The sequence below is a fragment of the Taudactylus pleione genome, unplaced genomic scaffold, assembly GCF_031769625.1.
Source record: "Taudactylus pleione unplaced genomic scaffold, aTauple2 ptg000517l, whole genome shotgun sequence".
In the NCBI taxonomy this organism is placed as follows: domain Eukaryota; kingdom Metazoa; phylum Chordata; class Amphibia; order Anura; family Myobatrachidae; genus Taudactylus; species Taudactylus pleione.
In genome coordinates, this window is record NW_028284919.1 from 2,669,540 (window position 1) to 2,690,054 (window position 20,515).

Below are 20,515 nucleotides of genomic sequence, written 5' to 3' on the forward strand. Positions count from 1 at the left end.
CTCATTATGTTATATGCTCAGCGGGGGAATACATGATATAATTACAGCAGCTTGTAATATATATGTCTATAACCTCCAATTGTATCAATAAATTCATTAAATGGATGTACAGTACCCTGCTTCTGTAGAGAGCAAGAAAGCCTATTATTATATAAAAGCCTGCATATAGGTTTATACAAGGGTGTTTATGATCTGTTTATGATCTGTCCACTACAAGATGAATGAATGAATGAATGAATGAATGAATGAATGAATGAATGAATGAAGATCCAAGATTGCATTACTGATCCCTATGTGTGAATGCATACTGACTTTTCCAGCAGCTGATGATTGACCATGAAATCATTCCATCCTATATAGGGATCATTGATCCCTGTAAAAACTTTATTCGTTTTCTGTTCTCCATTTGGTGAACACTGCCAAGCAACATTGGATATATGTACCCTGTTATCGAAATATACTATATAATACACTATAAATAACTAACACCTTTATAGTGAAAGGTGCCTCACTTGGCTTAATTTTGCAGTAAATGCCGATCACATGTTTTGATTGGCTAAAAGAGTGATTGAAGGCAGGGGTAACATTCAGTGTTGTAGGAGGAGCAATTATCAGTCAAGTGTGAATGACTCATAATCGAACATATGCTGACCTCTACATCGCTGAATCCTCCTCTTTTAGATATCCCAATCGATTACTGTTAATACATGAGATCAACATTTACCACAAGGTATGTGTACAGCCCTTTGCCTATGTCTGTTCATCAGTCTTTGAAATTAATTTGTTAACATTTGACATCTTTATTGAAACTTATCCACCTCGCAATACAAAACAAATGACATGCTATGCTTTTCTCTTGGAGCTTTTTGACCTCTGGGACTGCTCTTATCATAGCAGCTGTCCAGGCAACAGTTTTTGATAAATAGCTACAAAAAAATAATTCCTTATTGACATGATATGACCACGATAAGGATGGATAATTAATAGAGCCTATTCCTCAATATTGATTAATACGCCTCTTATGGGGAGATAGATAAATGGCTAGAGATAAAGTGCCAACCAATCAGTTCCTAACTGTCACTTTTCAACAGCCTGTAACGTGACAGTTAGGAGCTGATTGGTTGGTACCTTATCTCACTCCACTTTATTTCTTTCCAAGGCTTAGTACATCTCCCCGTGTGAGCTGATGAAACTATGCCTCATTTATGCTATTATTATATCACATTTACTAATATTTTAAGATATTTTCCTAGGACACTTTGCTGATGGACAGGAACATCCAAGCGGGTTATGTATGATAGTGTGCAGTGAAGTGGGAATTTATGTATTGTTTAGCATTTTTCTATTAATATTACATTCTTAACTCTAGAAAATAAGAACATATATTGAGAATTTAATTTAATGTGCAGAAAAAGTGAAGACGCGGGACAGTCACTGGAAATTAGGGACAGTAGGCAACAATGCAATGTGTCCGAGTGAATATATATATATATATATATATTATAGACTATATTCCTGTAAAAACTGGTTTAGCACAGAAGTGTTGCCTCAGTAATGTCTCTAGTCTCTAGCTCTTAGTGAATTAATAGGCTGCATGTTTATGAGGTTTAGTTTAGTCAACAAATGTGCTGCCTCCATTGTGTATAATCTACAGGTACATTATTATAAATTCAAATATGTACTGATGAATATGGAAATGTTCATTTTAACCATTCTATACTTTTCTGTATTAAAGAATGAATAAAAATCATAATCCAAGGTACTCTTGGCATGCATGGAATAAAATGCTGCTTGATATGTGTTATCATTATAGTTCCCAAAATGGCTCAATGTATGAACAGGAATCAAAATTCCTGTCACTGGTGAAGCACCCGATGGAATGGCTGGTGCACAGAGCAGGCTGGTTGCCTTAATCATCCTACGCTCCTGCATGTACACAGTGCCAGTGTTTTGTGCTGCATTTATTTAAAACATGCGTTCTCTTGTGATCAAGAGACAGGTCAGACCCACTTGTCTTCTTTGCTGGCATTTCTGGGATGCTCTCAAATTTGGGGGAGTTCTCCCAGCTCCTGTGAGTGTGGGAAACCCTACCACATGCTATCACTTCTCAGGTGAAGTGGCTGGGTGGGGCTTAATGTAATAAATAATGGCAAAATGCCAGAGTGGGCAGGGCTATGATGAAACAATTGATACCACCACGTCTCCACTTCTCTCACCTGGACTTCCCCCTCCCCGACTCTCCCAGAGGCAGATTAGGAAAATAGACATGTATGAGGTCAGGTCATTCATATGAAAGTGTAATACAGACAAAGCACGCCCCTTTCACATGCCTCTTATTTTACACATACAATATATTTGGAATATGTTCCTTAAGTGCACAGTTTTTTAGCTGTTGATAATGATTGATGCATATTTGCTCTGGACACATCTATATGCTGGATTTAAGGTTGTACAAATATATTAAGATGCATGCATTGGCGTATCTATAATGGGTGCGGGTGACGGGGCACATGGTCCAGGGGCAGTGGCACAAAGAGGAGAGAGCAGGTACTAATTACTCGGACTCTGGCTTGTTGGAAGGGCTCAGGTACAACCCTTCCTCCCCGAGTATACTTATGTTGCTCCAGCAAGCATGTCCCTCCTCTTCTGCTGCGCCATCTTCTAATTGTGACATCTTCGGGAAGATGGCGCCGACCAGTGAAAGCAAAGACTCTGGCACTGTGCCTGAAGCTTTGCTCTGTAGGCCATATGTGCCATCTTCCTGAATAACACTGGGAAGATAGTGCTGCCGAGGAGGGACCCGCATGGCGGAGCAAGGTCAGATGCTTTGGGGGGTGGGGGGGTGGAGCGATTGCCCTGATCTCTCTCCTCCCTAGATCTGCCCCTGGCTGAGGGGTGAGAGGCACCACCTCTTGTAGTGCACGGCACATACTATTTTATTCAGGTTTTTCATAGGGGGTGCAGCCATGCCCCCTGATCAGGTCACGCCCCCTACAGTACCTTTGGCCCGTCGCTGTTCTCTACAGCCCTGTCCAGGGGGGCCACAACGCACACCCTGCACCCATAATTATACTTACCTCTCCGGAGCCCAGCGTTGCTCAGCGCTGCAGTACATCACTAGGAAAATAACACTGTGGCAATTTCCCAGTGTTTTGTGCAATAGAGAAGTCTCCGGGAACGTGACAAGGACACCATGGGCCTGATTCAGAGCCGCTCGTAAGCGGCCGCTCGTTCGTTCCGAGCGATGTTTGCACAACTGCACATGCGTACGGATTGCAATACGCGTGCGCGAACCAGTCAGTGCGGCCGAAAAATCGTTTGTTCGCTAAATAGCGAATGCCTGCTATTTTGAGTGACATGAGGAAGCGTATGTGGGTGGTAACAGGGGAAGGTGCTTGAAAACGGGGAGTGGAGATCAGAACGCAGGCGTGCTTAAAGGTCAAAATGGGCGTTTTATGGGTGTGCATAATTAATACAGCAGCGTCATTGACCACGTCACTGGGTTATTTTATAGTCAGAACTGCTCGCAAGATTGTGGTAGGAAAAACCAACCACAAGAATAGCGAGCAGTTCATACGCTGGTCGATGTACTCGATTAATCTAATAAATAGCGGACATGACGTAGGATGCGAGCGGCCAGGGGGCGTAGTTTTCCAAAAAACGACCGCAAGTTTTGTTCGCTCGTCCAGACCTAGAGGCGTGCACAGACCACAAAGAGCGAACGGTTCATTTGAATAGCCACCCCTTTTTTCTGAACGAGCGAGCGCAAATAGCGTCCGGCTCTGAATCAGGCCCCATGTTCCCAGAGAACTGCGCAGGCACAAAGCCAGGGTCTACTGCGCTGCCGAGGGGATGGGGCCAACACGGAGCCAGCACACGGGCCCCCTGCTCTCTTAAATTGCCTCTGGATGCATGTAATTCAAAACACAAACATGGGAAACCAAGCCTGCAGACGCATATTTGCCCACGACTTTTACATTCAACTCTGTAGTCTCCTCCTATTTAAAATACATAAAAGCCTTTGCAGAATCTATTAGATATCACAGAAAGACACTGGGCCCAAGGCAAGGAGAATACTTAGCATGGTGATATTCCAAAGTTCAATAGAACGCACAGATAAAAATGTTACCGATGTTTATTGGAACATATTAGAATTTATTGGATTACAGTGATGGACAGACCCCACATTTGTTGGATAGGGTCACTCTGGATTCCAGGAAGTAGGCACAAAATATTCCATGGAAGATAATATAAACAACTAAAATATTGTAATTATTGGTGTTGTAATTTGTTCTTAATAGATTTTTTTTTCATTCCCTCATCACCAATAATTCTACTGTTTGTCAGGTAAATTGCATTCATTTAACTAAATCTAGAAGTGTAGAAAATTGTAATTGCAGCTCTTGCTAAGAATGAAGAACATCTAATGATGTAGTAGTGAATACAATATTTTGCACGATTATCTATGTTGTGATCTGCCTGCAGATTTAATAGTATATTGACTCAATTAAAAAACAATTGCAGATAATTCTGATTGATTGAGTGTTTGTCTGATATTAGCAGAGTAGCTCATGTATTGTTTCCATTAACATATTCGTTTGTTTTGTTTTTCTAGGCAAAGAATTATTATTTAGAACACAGCAAGGCAATGTGGTGAAGCTGAATGTAGAACGGAACGAGTCCACATTATTGATAGAAAAGAAAATGTTTGTAAGTATTAATACCATTTTGTGTGTGCACAGGTTTTCTTGGTACAGGCATTCTGTATAATGATAATCAAGAGGTAGGTTCAGCCTGTTATTAGTTTATACGACTCTAGTGACTGGTGAAGTTGATAGAACCAAGATGCCCCCTAAGCCCTCAATTATATCCAAATTATACTAAAATATTTGTTTACCCAGTGCTCCCTTCAGAATTGGACCCTAGACAGTCTCCCCTCTCTGATAGACCTAGTTACGCTAGGGATGGATATCGATTTCCGATGACCCAAAAATAACAATATCTCAGATCGATATGGCATGATATTAACTTGTATCGGCTCATTTAATATATCAGACGGGACCATTCTGCCGCTGTGATATATCGTTTCCATCCCAACCCTCTTCTAAGAGCAGCAGCCTGGTGCCCAGACCAGCTGTAGACTGCAACTGTGTGTGCTTAGTAGCAAATATCACTGATTAGAAATATCAATATTATTTCTCAGATAGTTTTATGTATCACTTCGGATATGGCGACTCCTTATCAACTCAGAATATTAATATGGGACCGCCGATTGGCCGTCCCTAAGTTTAGGTACTGGATAGAACAAATGTACTTAAACTTTGCCATTACATTCCATGTTTTAAGGATATCCATGCTTGAGTCCAGATGGTAAAATCAAATTGACTGAGGTACTAATTAAGTCACCTGTGCTCAAGTATGGATATTCTTAAAACGTGGACTGTAATGGCGTAGTTTGGGAACCTTTGGGATAGAAAATACAGAAATATTACAATAGGTCATGCCTGTCTTACCAGTACCAGGCAAAAGAATATAGGTTACACTATGCAAAAAAATCCCTGCAATCTGAAATGTTTTCACAGTGTACAGATGTGACCTCAATACTTATGGAGATGCCCGGCGTAAGACTGTACTATTGTTTAAATTGCATTTAAGTTGCATTGCAGAGCTGTTTACAGTGTACCAGAGATGCTCAGCTCCACAGGAATTGGTTTTACACATGTGCAAGGTCACAGATGAAGCACAACGGGACTTGGCGCGAGGAAAAGCCGCGGCTGCTCACATTGGAGCCCCTTTTACATAGATTCGGACTCAGGGCCCAATTCAGACCCGCTCGCTAGGCTGCGTTCGCGCATAAGACGCAGTGCGCGTGCGCAAACTACTCCAAGTGATCGGGAAGCATTCGCGCCCTGCACATAGACTCAGGGGTGCCGAGAGGGGGGGTGTGCGGGTACAATTTACCCAGGCCCGGGCTTACAGCAGCCGAGCACACGGCGTCCCCCCTGTCTTTGCGCCGGGTAGCTGCAAAAGTGTTTTTTTTTTCTTCAAGGGGGTGTGGTCACGTCTCCAGCGATTAGGCCACGCCCCCTTTTTGCCTGAGCTTGGTGGCGCTCTCTTCGGCCCTGCATAGACTCCTCTCTAGAATGAGTGACAGGACGAGCCGTTTATGAGTGTTGACAGAGGTTGGTCAATGGAAATGGGGGAGTGGTGGTGCGAACGCAGGTCTGTCTGTGTGTCTTAATGCTGTTTCAGAGGCATCCATAATTAAGATGCAGCATCATAATACACGTCACATGGATGAATTACACACTGAAGCACTCGCAGTGCTTGCGGTAGGGTATGGACAGCCACAAGTGCTGCGTATGGTTCCGATGTTACTCGATGCTACCGATTGTTGCATACACTTCCTGGAGATGACGTGTATTGCTAAGGGAAAGTGGGTATCTAAAGACAGGCTGGTGGGCATCTAAATATACACCGCGATCGCACGCCAAGACATAGTGGGCGTGCTAATGCCTTGCTGTGTGATCACGGGATTTGCATACTTTGGCTGCATGCGAACGCATCTAGCGAGTGGGTCTGAATTGGGCCATCAATCACACACAGATATAAAATGTCCCCAGCCCCAGCTGTACTGTGTATGTCAGCAATGCAGTTTTGTCACTTTTAGTTGTTTTATTTATGTGAATAGGATGCACAGTTTGTGCGAAAAAGATGCTTGGCGTGGCCGAGTCGCCTAGGGCCCGATGTGCCAAGAGGGGCTATTTGGCGCGTGTGAAGCCACAGTATAAAGGACACATCTTTACTAATAATGTGCTTTTGCTTTGCCTACTTATTTACCAAATGCAATAACATGGGATTACTGAAGTAGCTGCAGTTTAAGACACCTGTAACAAATTATAATGTCAATTTTTAACTGTCAGCCGAGAAGTAACTGATGTATTGCACCTTAGAAAGCATCCTATTATTTACCAAGTGCCTCATTGCATATTTGTGAAATATTTTTAGTGATCGTAAAATGTATAGTACATCCAATGCAAACACATTTGATGTTGTTGGTTTATGTGTGTTTTTTAACAGCGTTTTATAGATGATTTTATTTATTTAAAGTTATTTACACAGCGCACACCTACAGCACTGTATTTTGCAGCACTTTACAGAAAATATTTCAATCATTCATATCAGTTCCTGCCCCAATTGAGCTCACAATCTATGGTTTTGGAGTAGATTAGCGCTACTATGGTGTATGTCGCTACTAAGGTGTATGTCTTACCCTAGCTGCTATACATATGTGAGATAGCCCAACTTCCAGACTAGTCAAATGTATATAATTATGTGTAAGCGCTCTGGGGAAGTAGTAGTTCAAATTGGTCGTAGTTAGAAACAGCGGTGGCTCCTACCCTCTTACATGAGAGGGGCTGCCGCTGCCAAAAAGGAGAGGGTACAGAAAAGAAACAACATTCATCTCTTCTCCTGGCTCTTGTTCGGGTACTGGCACCTGTGCAATTGATCTGACAGGTGCCAGGACCGGTGCATGTGCACTAACGGCAGTTTCCAAAGGGCTGCATCGTCTGCAGCCCCTAAGAGCCGGGTAGGGCTGACCGAAAGGCAGAGGAGCGGCTTCCAGTAGGAAGATGCTCTATGCTAATAGCAGCTCAGACTGGCATTCCCAGGGGGGAGGAGACACCTCCCCCTGAGACTGCTTGTATATGTGACTGGCAGGTAGCGCTTCCAATAGGAAGCCACTTCCAGTCACAATGTAGCCAGTGCAGTCACGGACTGCAACTGGCTCACTGAGGTGACGGATTTTACTGGGGGACTGAAGCCTTGCAGCCCCTAGGTAAAATCTGACACCGGTTAGTAATGTAAATGAATATCCCTGAATGTCCACAGAAGGTCACTAGATAAGCCCTGGTGTACTCCACCAAAATGTTTCAAATAAAAAAAAACTCAAAAAATGGATTGCTCTTATATGTGGATTTTATGAATAAAACAGTGTACTGTGTTCCGTATCACTTGACTCAAATTCAATTCAACAAGGTTTCTCTCAATAAAAATACATATTTAATAGACACAGACATTTAACATATCTAAAACTCACATATCATATAGCAAGTATGCAAATGTATTATAATAAAAAAAATTATACTGTACATGAAAATAGCTTGAAATAATACCACTTTTGGCTGCAATATTCAATTTAGTAGTATTTGTAAATGGTTACCCATAAAAGTCCAAGTCTGTCATCTCACTAGTCAGTGAGGCTAATTACAGTCTCCTGCGTGTTTGAGAGAGAGATACAATGTGCTCACCGGCAAGTTGAGATAGTTACTTTGTTTCCTTAATCGGCCTGTACACATGGGCTCAGATCACAAAGTTCTTAATGCAGTGTGTTGACTCTTTATGTACACACCGCACTGGTCCTCCCATGCAGGCTTACAGCGGCACTCCACTGCTTAGGGTCTTTCCTCCAACTTTAGGAGAGACCACGGCGCATGTAGTCCCAGCGGGCGCTGTGGTATATAAAGCACCAATTATCTCCGGGTCTTTACTTCCTTAGGGGCCTATTCATCATATCTAAACTTTCTCTGGAGGTAAGTAGGTTTAGAACTCACATGGAGTTCTACCTAATTACCGGATGAATTCATCATTCCTCCTCCCCATTACTATCTATTTCGAAAAGCTGTCATTTTTGTGATGACAGCTTTTCGGGAAATAGATAGTTTTCCCTGCCTGCTCTAACTTACCGCAGCTGGAATCTATGCTGCGCATGCGGTTACATTCGTTAACCCAGCGCATGCGCAGCACTACCTACAGCTGCAGTAATTTTGTGTGTCCCCCCTCCGCTCACCTGCCCCCCTTCCCCCTCCGCTCACCTACTCCCCATCCCCGACTTACCTGCCCGCGCAGCAGCCTCAGGCTCCGTCTGCTATGCTGTCATGTGTTCTCCCAGCAGTTTAAAAAAAAAAGTTTTGTTTTCTTATCTAAACTTTATTGTGTTCTGCTGGGGAGAACACATGACAGCATAGCAGACAGAGCCAGAGGAGAGTCCAGAGCACCAGAGTAAGATGCCGGAGAAAATGCCCAGCTAAAAGCAGGTAAGTGTTACCTACTATACGCCACCTCACAGTGGCGTATAGTAACACCATCAAATTCCAAAAATACATAATTTTCAGAATTTGATGAATAGCCCAATTTTCATATCCCCATACTAATGTATGGGGAGTGTGGAAATTAATGCAGGGGGACTTAGCAATATCAATCAATATCAATGATATCTCCTGTGCTAAGTGTGTTCATGAATACTAAAATAGCGGTAATTAAGGAAAATGTCCTTAAAAACTTAATTTTAGTGTTGATGAATAGGCCCCTTAGTCACTAGCCTTTTAGTTTTAGGTGGTGGTATAACCAACACACTGCAGTAAGGCCCTGATTCAGAGGCACTCGCTATTTACGAGCGCTCGCTCTGAATCAGGGCGGGCCAGTTTTTCTTTAGTTTCGGCCTCTAGGCCACTCGCAAAGCTGTGGGTGACCACCCACAGCTAGTGCGAGCGACCTGGCGACGGTCGCGATTATCGCGACAATCGGCATTGCGAGGAGACCCTAAGGTAGGGTCTCAGCACTCGCAATGCCGAGTGGACTTCCTGCTCTAATAGAACAGGAAGTCCACTACTGACATCGCGAGTGATGTTAGTAGGGCAGTCCACAAATGGCAGGCATTCCTTTGGGAACGCCTCCGTGTGTGCAGCCACTCCCCTTCCCCACCTACAAAACGGGGCAACCTGTCGCCCCGTCTTGTAGTGAGTTCCAGAGTGATGGAGCTGCCGTCACTCGCTTGGGCTCGCGCATGCGTCCGCCGGTGGCGGCGCATGCCCAAGGGCCAAACATCGACCCGCTTGCGAGCGCAATGCGCTCGCGAGAGGGTCTGAATCAGGCCCTAAGAGCTTTGTGATCTGAAGTTCTGAACCCATGTATACAGGTTGTTTAAGGAAACAAAGTAACTATCTCAACTTGCCGGTGAGCACATTGTATCTCTCTCTCAAATATGCAGGAGACTGTAATTAGCCTCACTGACTAGTGAGATGACAGACTTGGACTTTTATGGTTAACCATTTACAAATACTACTAAATAGAATATTGCAGCCAAAAGTTGTATTATTTCAAGCTATTTTCATGTATAATAATTTTATTATAATACATTTGCATACTTGCTATAGATATGTTAAGTGTCTGTGTCTATTAAATATGTATTTTTATTGAGAGAAGCCTTGTTGAATTGAATTTGAGTCAAGTGATACGGAATACAGTATACTATTTCATACATAAAATCCCCGTATAAACGCAATCCATTTTTTGGTCTGAAAACGCAGACATTCCTCACCGTTTTCAGGGTGTTTCAGGGTCGTACATAAATTACCTGCTACGACCGACATAGAAGGCCGGAAGTAGTAAAACGTCACTCTGCCAGCAGGTTCGAGGCCTGGCTGATCATACAGCTTGAGGTTGGGTACGTGCTCTCTCAAGCCCCAGAGTCCAATCGATACTATCGAATGTTACTGATGTTAGGATTGATGTTTCTATTTTGAGCCACACAATGCAAGCAGCTAATAATCGTTTGTTGTAGCTAATAACACTGCTTTTTGGTGTAATTTTCACACAACACAAGCGGCCGCAACCATCAGAAGAAAATTAACATACAGCGACTGACAATGATTGACTCGATCGCTAGCTGCTATCACTCGCTGCTAGAGGAGGTGCATTGTTCACGTATAGGCGTCACTTTGGTTGCGACCGACTGGCCGTGCGATTGCTTCCTTTTTCAGTTTTTGGTCATTAGGCGTTTGACCGAGCGGCCATTAACGACCGACTCTGAATGAGGTCCATAGTGTGGAAATATTATTTAATTTTAACAGACATATAAGCGCAAGGATAATTAGCTGTCAGGTAACTGACATGCTGTAGATATACCAAAATGTTTCAGTCTCGAAATGTTGTAGGGAGGGTGTTCTTAAAGGCGATGGTCCCCAATATATAGGTTCTGTGTGCAAAAACTTTGGGCTGAGTGTTCGTCTGGATGGAAATTAATCTTAAATTAAGTCCTGTATCCCATACAGTATATCAGCATGCAAATGTGTGTACGGTCTCCTACTTCCGACAACCGGTGTTGCTGAGCATATGTGAACCATCTCTCCATCTCAAAATTACAGATAGCACAGTATCAGGGACTTAAGGACACTAGTATGCAACTTAGTAGGTAAGATGTGTTAGACTTATCCAGATCTTGCCGCTGTGTTGCTATCCACAAATGTCCTGTACTGTGCGTGCGCTGCTTATGCTCTCTTTAATGTCCGTTTCCTTCCTGGGTTTGAAACTTGAAACATTTCGGTGTAGTACATCAGGACTTACCTATTGAACTTCTGTGGACATTCAAGGATATTCATTTACATTAGTAACCACGAACTACTACTACCCTGGAGCGCTTACACATAATTATTTACAATCTATAGGCCTGCTGATCTCAGATTCCCAATGTTCGGGAATATGCATATGTGCAGGACCCCTTCTGTGCATGTGCAGAACAGGTCTGCGATCCCACATGCAGTCCAGGACAGTCTGCTGCCATTTCTGTACTGGGAGGGGGGGCGGCGACGGCCTCAGTTTCTCAAAACAGAGATACGTCACTGCCGTTGGGGGGTAGTGGGGAGTCCAGGATCTCCTTCGGCTGACAGAGGTTTCCTGGCCTCTTTTGTGCATCTGCCACGGCCATCTTGCATGACCCCATGGTCCAAGGACGCAGATCGGATCAGTAAAACATGCAAGAGGCGTGACGCATCCTGTTGTATTACTATTTTACAGCTATCGCAGCTGCTGACATGTTATCCATCCAAAGTCGAATCACCCCCTATGGTCCCTATCACATAGACACATACACATTAGGGTTCATTATCTGAAAGAACCCAATTAACCTACCAGTATGCTTTTGGAACATGGGCGGAAACCGCAGCACCTGGAGGAAACACACGCAAACATAGGGAAAACATACTAACTGGGAATTGAACTCATGACCTCAGTGCTGTGAGGAAGTAATGTTATCCACTACGCCATCCATGCTGCTTTAATTGATTGATACAAGGCAGATGGAACAAGCAGATTTCCAATAAAGTTTGCATTTAAAAAATAAAATGGGTTTGACAAACATGGAATAATGATTTTAATGGTATATTAAAATGATGCATGTAATATGCTTAATTTGTAAAAAGTAATGTGTATCTGTTTATAGTATACCATATAAACAGAGGGCTTTAATATATGGGGAGGGGGTGTCTGATGATGTAAGCACCCAAGCGCTACTGTATATCATCTCTGTATACTTTGTTTGAACAGATAACCGAATTGTGCTGAATCTCTGTTATTAGGAGACTACATTTGCAGCTCATGTCAAATACAGTAATTCTCTGGGTACAAACATTTACATTCTGTGTTACAAGGCCCTGATCCTAAGGACGGAGTCACAGGCAAAACTGGACAGAGAGAGACAATTTTCACTTAAGAGCTATTTGATGTGTGCATTACTCTCAAAGAATGACATGAACGGTAATTTGCAAACCAGGATAAAATGCTTAAGTACAGGGTATATTTTTGTATCAGATGTGTAAAAGTATTGGTCCTGCATTTCATTGCATTGCGTGTAGAAAGGAGCAACAAAGAGCCTGATTCAGCAGCGATTTCAAATGCAACTACGTACGCAGATCGAGTAATTGTTAGCCATTGTGTATGCACATTAACCGCACTGTGTGTGCGCTGCGATCGCACTGCAATCATGCACGCAGAGAGGAATCCATCGCAGAGTGAGTGACAGGATGTCAGAATTTGGGAGTGGTGATGGGGGAGTGGTTGGAGAAGCGCAGGCGTGCCTGTCCGTTTGTACGCAGTTGCTTGGGCATGCTTAAATTAGCCACTGTGACTGCATACACAGCTTGAGTACACACTGGGGGCCTGATTCAGAGCCGCTCGTAAGCGGTCGCTCGTTCGCTCCCAGCGATGTTCGCACAACTGCGCATGCGTATGGGTCGTAATGTGCATGCGCTAACCAGTCATTGTTGTAGGAAATCGAGCGCTCGCAAAATAGCGAGTGCCTGCTAATTTGAGTGACAGGATGAGGCGTTTGTAGGTGGTAACAGGGGAAGGTGCTTGAAAACGGGAAGTGGAGACCCGAACGCAGGCGTGCCAAACGGTCAAAACGGGCGTTTTATGGGTGTGCATAATTAACAAAGCAGCGTCATCGACCACGTCACTTGGTTGTTTTTTAGCCTGAACTGTTCAAATGATTGCGGTAGGAAAATCCAACCACAAGCACTGCGAGCAGTTCAGACGCCTTTCGATGTACTCGATTAATCTAAAAAATAGCGGAGATGACGTAGGATGCGAGTGGCCAGGGGGCGTCTTTACAAAATAGCGAGCGCATGTTTCGTTCGCTCGCTCAGACATAGAGGCGTCAACAGACCGCAAAGAGCGAGCGCTCAATTTAAATAGCCGGCCCCTTTTTCTGAACGAGCGAGCGCAAATAGTGTCCGGCTCTGAATCAGGCCCTCAGTGTGACGAGCCTTGCAGTTTCTGAGGCTGGTCAGACCTGCTGTAAATGTGTGACAGACCGATGTACGTCAATGGTCCCATTTGTTTACGCAGGTGCAGGGGCGTCTTAAGAGAGGAGGGGGCCCGTGTGCACCCCCTCCTCTCTCTCCGATGGCTGGCAGCTGACTGACTGGACCATTAGTAGACTCCGGGCACTAGAGTGTGCCCGGAGTCTACTGAGCATGAGCATAACGCAGGAAAAATGGCTGCAGCGGCCAATTTTCCAGTGTTCTGAGCAGTGCTGACACCCGACGCGGGACCACGGACAGGTGAGTTTAAAATAATATGGGTGCAGGGTGTGCGGTGCCGGGCCCCGCACACACTGCACCCATTATAGATACGCCACTGCGCAGGTGTGTGAGGTTGGCCGGATGTGAGAAAGCAGCAGTGGGAGTCTTCATGCTGGCTCTCACAGCTGCATTGCATGCGATTACACAGCTGCGATCGCAATTGTGATCCGTGCTGAATCAGGCCCAATGTCTTCAGCTCTTGTCCATCTAAACAGGTGCAGTGACACAAAAACAAGGCACCTGCTGCCATCACTAAAGAGGAAGGAAAGGTTTTTACATGAATGCACTTGTAGTATATGGTTTTCATACAAGATGCATAATATAATTATATATATACTGAGTTGTGAGGGTAAAAGTCTAAAAAACAGCGAAACACTGATAATATCCTCACGTACACCTGGCACACAGTTTGTTCATTAGCCTTAAAGAGAAAGATCACCCACGCAGTTCTGCAAAGGATTGTGGGAAGTAGTGTAGAGCAAGTGAGCGCAATTATGTCTGAGGACATGAACCAGACTATAGGGATTCTCTAATTTATATACAGTATCTGTTCTATGTAGGGAAGTGTAATTGGAGATTTTCCATCATCTTTGCTATATAGCGACATGTTCATATCATCAGACACAGCTATTAAGGTTGTTGTCCTGGGAAACAGCCCAGTTCTTTTGTACTATCTGCATCAAACACAGCTGGTTCAGGGACCGGTTTCTTCGTGACATCTAAGGACACTGAAAAGAATATTGAACTGATGGTAAAAAAAATACATCTATACTAATATTATAAGAACGTTGTCTCTGTCTGTTTGTTCCAAGTTGGCACAAAAACTATTGAACCAATGAACCAATTGTCATCATTGTGTAGTGGAAACCCCTAGAAATAACCTGCACTTTGTTTCACATTGATCCGTCAAGTTAAAGCTGAGCAATAACAAAAACAAAATTTATTGACATCATCAATGCAAGAGATAGGTGTGGCTCCATGCTTGCGGCCAGTACGGGGTGGGGAGAGAGGGGCTTTGGGTTCAGGTTCATGTGAATAGGATAGGCTACATAGCAGTCTGTGCACAGGGCACACAGTGACATTGGTGTGAGTGATGGGTGAATAGGATAGGCTACATAGCAGTCTGTGCACAGGGCACACAGTGACATTGGTGTGAGTGATGGGTGAATAGGATAGGCTACATAGCAGTCTGTGCACAGGGCACACAGTGACATTGGTGTGAGTGATGGGTGAATAGGATAGGCTACATAGCAGTCTGTGCACAGGGCACACAGTGACATTGGTGTGAGTGATGGGTGAATAGGATAGGCTACATAGCAGTCTGTGCACAGGGCACACAGTGACATTGGTGTGAGTGATGGGTGAATAGGATAGGCTACATAGCAGTCTGTGCACAGGGCACACAGTGACATTGGTGTGAGTGATGGGTGAATAGGATAGGCTACATAGCAGTCTGTGCACAGGGCACACAGTGACATTGGTGTGAGTGATGGGTGAATAGGATAGGCTACATAGCAGTCTGTGCACAGGGCACACAGTGACATTGGTGTGAGTGGTGGGTGAATAGGATAGGCTACATAGCAGTCTGTGCACAGGGCACACAGTGACATTGGTGTGAGTGGTGGGTGAATAGGATAGGCTACATAGCTGTCTGTGCACAGAGCACACAGTGACATAGGTGTGAGTGGTGGGTAAATAGGATAGGCTACATAGCAGTCTGTGCACAGAGCACACAGTGACATAGGTGTGAGTGGTGGGTAAATAGGATAGGCTACATAGTCTGTGCACAAGGCACACAGTGACATTGGTGTGAGAGGTGGGTGAATAGGATAGGCTGCGTATTCTGTGCACAGGGCACACAGTGACATTGGTGTGAGTGGTGGGTGAATAGGATAGGCTACATAGCAGTCTGTGCACAGGGCACACAGTGACATTGGTGTGAGTGATGGGTGAATAGGATAGGCTACATAGCAGTCTGTGCACAGGGCACACAGTGACATTGGTGTCAGTGGTGGATGAATAGGATAGGCCTTATAGCAGTCTGTGCACAGGGCACACAGTGACATTGGTGTGAGTGGTGGGTGAAGGCGCTGCTGTCACCAGTCTGTATAGCGCTGCTGGTCACATAGGCCATTCCCACGACATGGCCCTTATGCAAAGCAATACAACCAGAACACCTCAAATAAAAATGTCATTGTGGTTGAAGCCGCTGGCGACAGCTAGTGGTTTATAAGAGCAGATGGAAGATACAGTAATCTGTTTAATAAATGTTGCACGAGTCAATAAATTAAAGTTATCTGAAGGTGAAATAATTTTTTAAATAAAGATGCATTATCCTACATTGCGTTCTTATAGCCTGTTTCACATTATCCTTGGATGGTCTGCGTCTCTGTCCATTATCTATCCCAATACATAACTGCTGACTTCTCCTGGGGGATATGATATGATTCAGACACAGCTTGAATGAAACTAGATAGTTTGATTATATCTGCCATTGGGCACCAAAAATATTTGTCAATGAGGACTGCCAAATATCCAGTGAAATGGAGCGTGGGAATCAATACTTGCATTACCTCTATTACATTAGGCAAGTCTGACATTTTCAGTGTCTCCCTACAGGCGACTGGTGTTGTATTTCTGTATGCAGTACAGCATTAAGTCGTGTTTTCTGCCTGTAGAACTCGAGTCTTGTAATCTCTCTGTATATGAAACACCATGATGGATGCTATGCGCTGGGAATTACACTAGCCGCAGTAACAAAGTTTACTTTCTGATTCCACAGACTATGACAATTGCTTTGTGAGTTTTACAAAAGCCCAAATTCCTCTTGTATTTTGTCATCTTTCAGGCGACAGTGTGAAACATCTTATTGTATTATCAAGCAATGAAAACAGTGGAGAAGTTGCCCCTAGCAACTAATAAACCATGAGGTAGTGTTTATCATGAACATTCTATAAAATGGTAGATAGAAACTCTTTGGTTGCTATGGGCACCTTCCCCACTGGTCCACGTCTCTACTCTTTTCACTGATTGATACATAAACCCTTTAGTGTGTTTTTTCTTCCATAGATAATAATATTGAAATTACATTAATTGCAGTTTTGTGGAACTGCCTCTATCCCAAAAATGGGTAGGTAACCTGATACTGTACACTGCCCCATCTATGAAAAGCAATCTGTTCTTTTTTGAAAAGTGTGAAAAAATGTTTTAAATACAAGTAATGATATATTAGCAAGATCAAGTTAATTACTGAATATCAGTGATTGACAGTCTGCTGCCATTTCTGGGCGGGGAGGGGGCAGTGACGGCCTTCGTTTTCCCAAATGGAAGCTGGTCACCCCCATTGGGGAGGAGGGAAGAAGCCAGAATCTCCGTCAGCTGACGGATATTTCCTGGCCTCTTTTGTGCATCTGCGATCGGCGGCTAGAGTGACCCCGTGGTCTCTCACCTGGCCAAGGATCACACGGATGATTCGGTGCTGCGTCCATGGATGCAGCTCAGATCAGTAATGCATGCAGGAGGTGTGATGTCTCCTGCTGCATTAGCATAATAGTGCTATCACAGCTCCTACCATGGTGGAAGCTGCGACAGCAATATCGTCTATAGGCTCGATTGACGCATGTGCAGGATCTGTACTGCACATGTACCAATCAGTGTCTGTAACGACGGTCACAGTGTCCTCTAAGCAGGAGCATGTTTAGGGGCTGGGAAGATGCGGTAACGGGCCAGCTTCCTAGAAAATGGGGGCATGTCGGACCCCCGTTTTCTGTGCGTGCAGAGGCCAGTGTCCGCGTCTTCCGGTCCAGCTTCATTGGCCCTGGCAGCATGAGTTTCACAGCCATCCTGAATAACCTGAGGTTTATTCAGATGACCTATGTTCACGCAAGTGATCCGATGGGAGCGTCCTCGGGCGCGGCAGCTGATCACAGAAACCGTCAAGAGGCAACGCCCCTGCAGCATTAACGTATTAGCAGACATCAGCAACGTCCCAAGACACAGCAGCTGTGTGACCTGCATATGACTCTGAATCAGGCCCTATTCTATGTGTCCCCTAACATGGAGATATAACTTTGAATGCAGTGATAATGTATGAGCAATATGTTGTGCTAAGGCATAGAGAGGACGGACAAGGCCTAGCCTGGGTTATTATAGTAAGATGCAAAACCTCTCAGGATTAATTTAGGTTAACCAAAATGAAGGATGCCCAAGACCTATTGGTGAAGGGAGAGTCTATGTAGGCCTTATGGCTATACATAAATGAAAAACAAATAAACAATAATAATTAAATGACCTTTATTATGCTTGAGGCTTAATGCAAGCCACTAGTAACTCCTCTGAGATACTTCTACATTCAGGTTGAGACAGAAAATTGTCTAATAATCAAAGGACTTCTGTATTTTAGCAAAATATCATTGAAATAAACCCATTATTCATAGTTGCCGACTTTCTGGCTGCCCCCTCCGGGAGAGGGCAGTCAGGTTGGCAGAGTGGTGGGTGGTGCAGGAGGAAGGGGCATGGAGAGACATAGGGGGCTGTACAGGGGGCATGGCGAGGCATAGGAGGCAGTGTGGGAGGTGGTGCGGCACAATCGCGTCATTGTGGCCACAACCCCGTTATACAATGCAGAGATTACCAGCGTTGTTCAGTGGAGGGCATGGCTATGATAACGTGATTCAGCACAAATCACATCATCTGATACCTGGACCTCGCACTTCACCCAGTAAGTAGATGGCTGGAGGCGGGTGGCAGCCGGCTTAGGGAGACTTGCCCAATTTTCCGGATAGCCGGGAGAGCGCAACCTGCTTTTTCGGGACCCTCCTGGCTGTTGCGGAAGAGTAGGCAAGTATTCCATTAGTATCTCGTTGTTTCACCAACTAGGAGAACCATATTGCTCAAATTTTCCTTGATGATCCCATTTTCTGCTGTAGTCCTGGTGCTGCAGTAAGAGGATGGGCCTGAGTGGCCTAGGTGAGCTGCTGACTGCAAAGAGACAGGAGTCTATCTAGTATGCAGCACACTTTAGCAGGACCCCTAAATATTTATTAAGTTTAATTATAGTCTTACTTCATCCCCCTCTTTCATCAAATGATTCAATAAACAGCTTTGCATGGAAAGCTCAATTATTAGTTATCTACAGTATCTCTGGTTAAAGTACAGTACTTGCCCCTTTTCTGACTAGAGCTTCTCCGATGGGTTATAAATGATATTTCTGCAGGGATCCATCAGAAAAGTATCTTAGCATCCCTGTCCAAATTTTCATTACTGACCTTAGTTCACATTATACCTCACAGTGCCCCCAGTTCATATTATGCCACATTGTAGTGCTCCAAGTTAACAATATGCCACATTGTACTACTGCCAGTACACATGCCGCACAGTGCCCTCAGTTCTCATTATACCACACAGGGCTTAGTGGGAACCTGGTAGACAACGCTATGACCTGGGTTCAGTTAAGTCATGCCCCAGAGGTGGCTCCTTAATCTTTTGGGCCCCATAGCAATGGCACACCTTGTACCAATTATAGTTACGCCCATGCACATGTACCGTACATTTTTTGCAGAGAGTATCCTCCTCATAACATGGCAAATTGCTCAGAACCCGCTGGTGAAAGAGAACACGATTGACATATTTAGCGAAGTACAATCACAATCATGTATATTATTAAGCTCAGCATTACACTGCCTTTGATAAATAGTAATGTTACATTGTTTTTTTTTACTTTAAGAGTAGCTCATTGATCTGTCTCAAAGCTTCACCCCAGCACAATGTACTTAATGAGCACTCCAATAGAACTCTATTGTTTTTATACCACTTCTAAACAGTGCTGGTAATGTCAAATTGATGTGAAAGGGCTTTAACAACTTGTGTTAAACACTTTGAATTATTGCCTATGTTTATGAGACCTAAAGATGAAATAAGACTTCAGCTTTTGTAAGGAACTCATTTTAAATGAAGTAAAAGATCAATGATAATGAAGTAAAGACTCACCAGGATGCAGTAGTTCTATTATTTCTTTACAGTTTAATTCACTTTAAGTTACATTTTCTTAATTTCCTTATCAGAACACTGAAACCTATAGCATTATTGCTGACATTTAGGACAGTCAAAAACGATGATGATCTAAACCTCTGCGCGCTTAGATGCTGCCCTCCTCCACAAGCACCTGGGTGTCACCAACACCCCACCAACTGTCACAGTAAATAAATTTGGAGCTCAGATGAAGGCGCTACTTAGAATAATGTGTATTCCAAATAGAATACAGGACTGGTGATATTGTCTAGGTTCTTTATTGCTTCTGATTCCTAGAAGCTTGCTTTATCCCTCCCGATGCGTAGGTATATATACAAAAGGAAAAAGATAACAAATATATGTATATGTAGTATCGTTTTTTTTAGAAATAAAAATAGTAGAATAATTTCCTTATTCCATATCACCAAACATATGGTAGAGGGAGAGTGTATACCAAAAATGGATGTACCCCTATAGGTGGAATCTCATGTATCTGGAGATTATATGGTTCACCCCACACTGTTATGAAAAAATATTCAAGAGGGCGTACCCCACTCACTCTGCTATGGATAAAATAATGTATA

At 43.9% G+C, this 20,515-nt stretch overlaps 1 protein-coding gene across 1 annotated transcript in view; it reads left to right on the plus strand.

Moving 5' to 3' along the window:
- The window catches only part of DPP6 (dipeptidyl peptidase like 6), a 587,423-nt gene that overhangs the window by 310,766 nt on the left and 256,142 nt on the right, over positions 1-20,515 (plus strand). Inside the window, exon 4 of the mRNA XM_088450360.1 lies at positions 4,616-4,710. Coding sequence (XP_088306486.1) covers positions 4,616-4,710 — 95 coding nt within the window. The remainder of the gene's footprint in view (positions 1-4,615; positions 4,711-20,515) is intronic.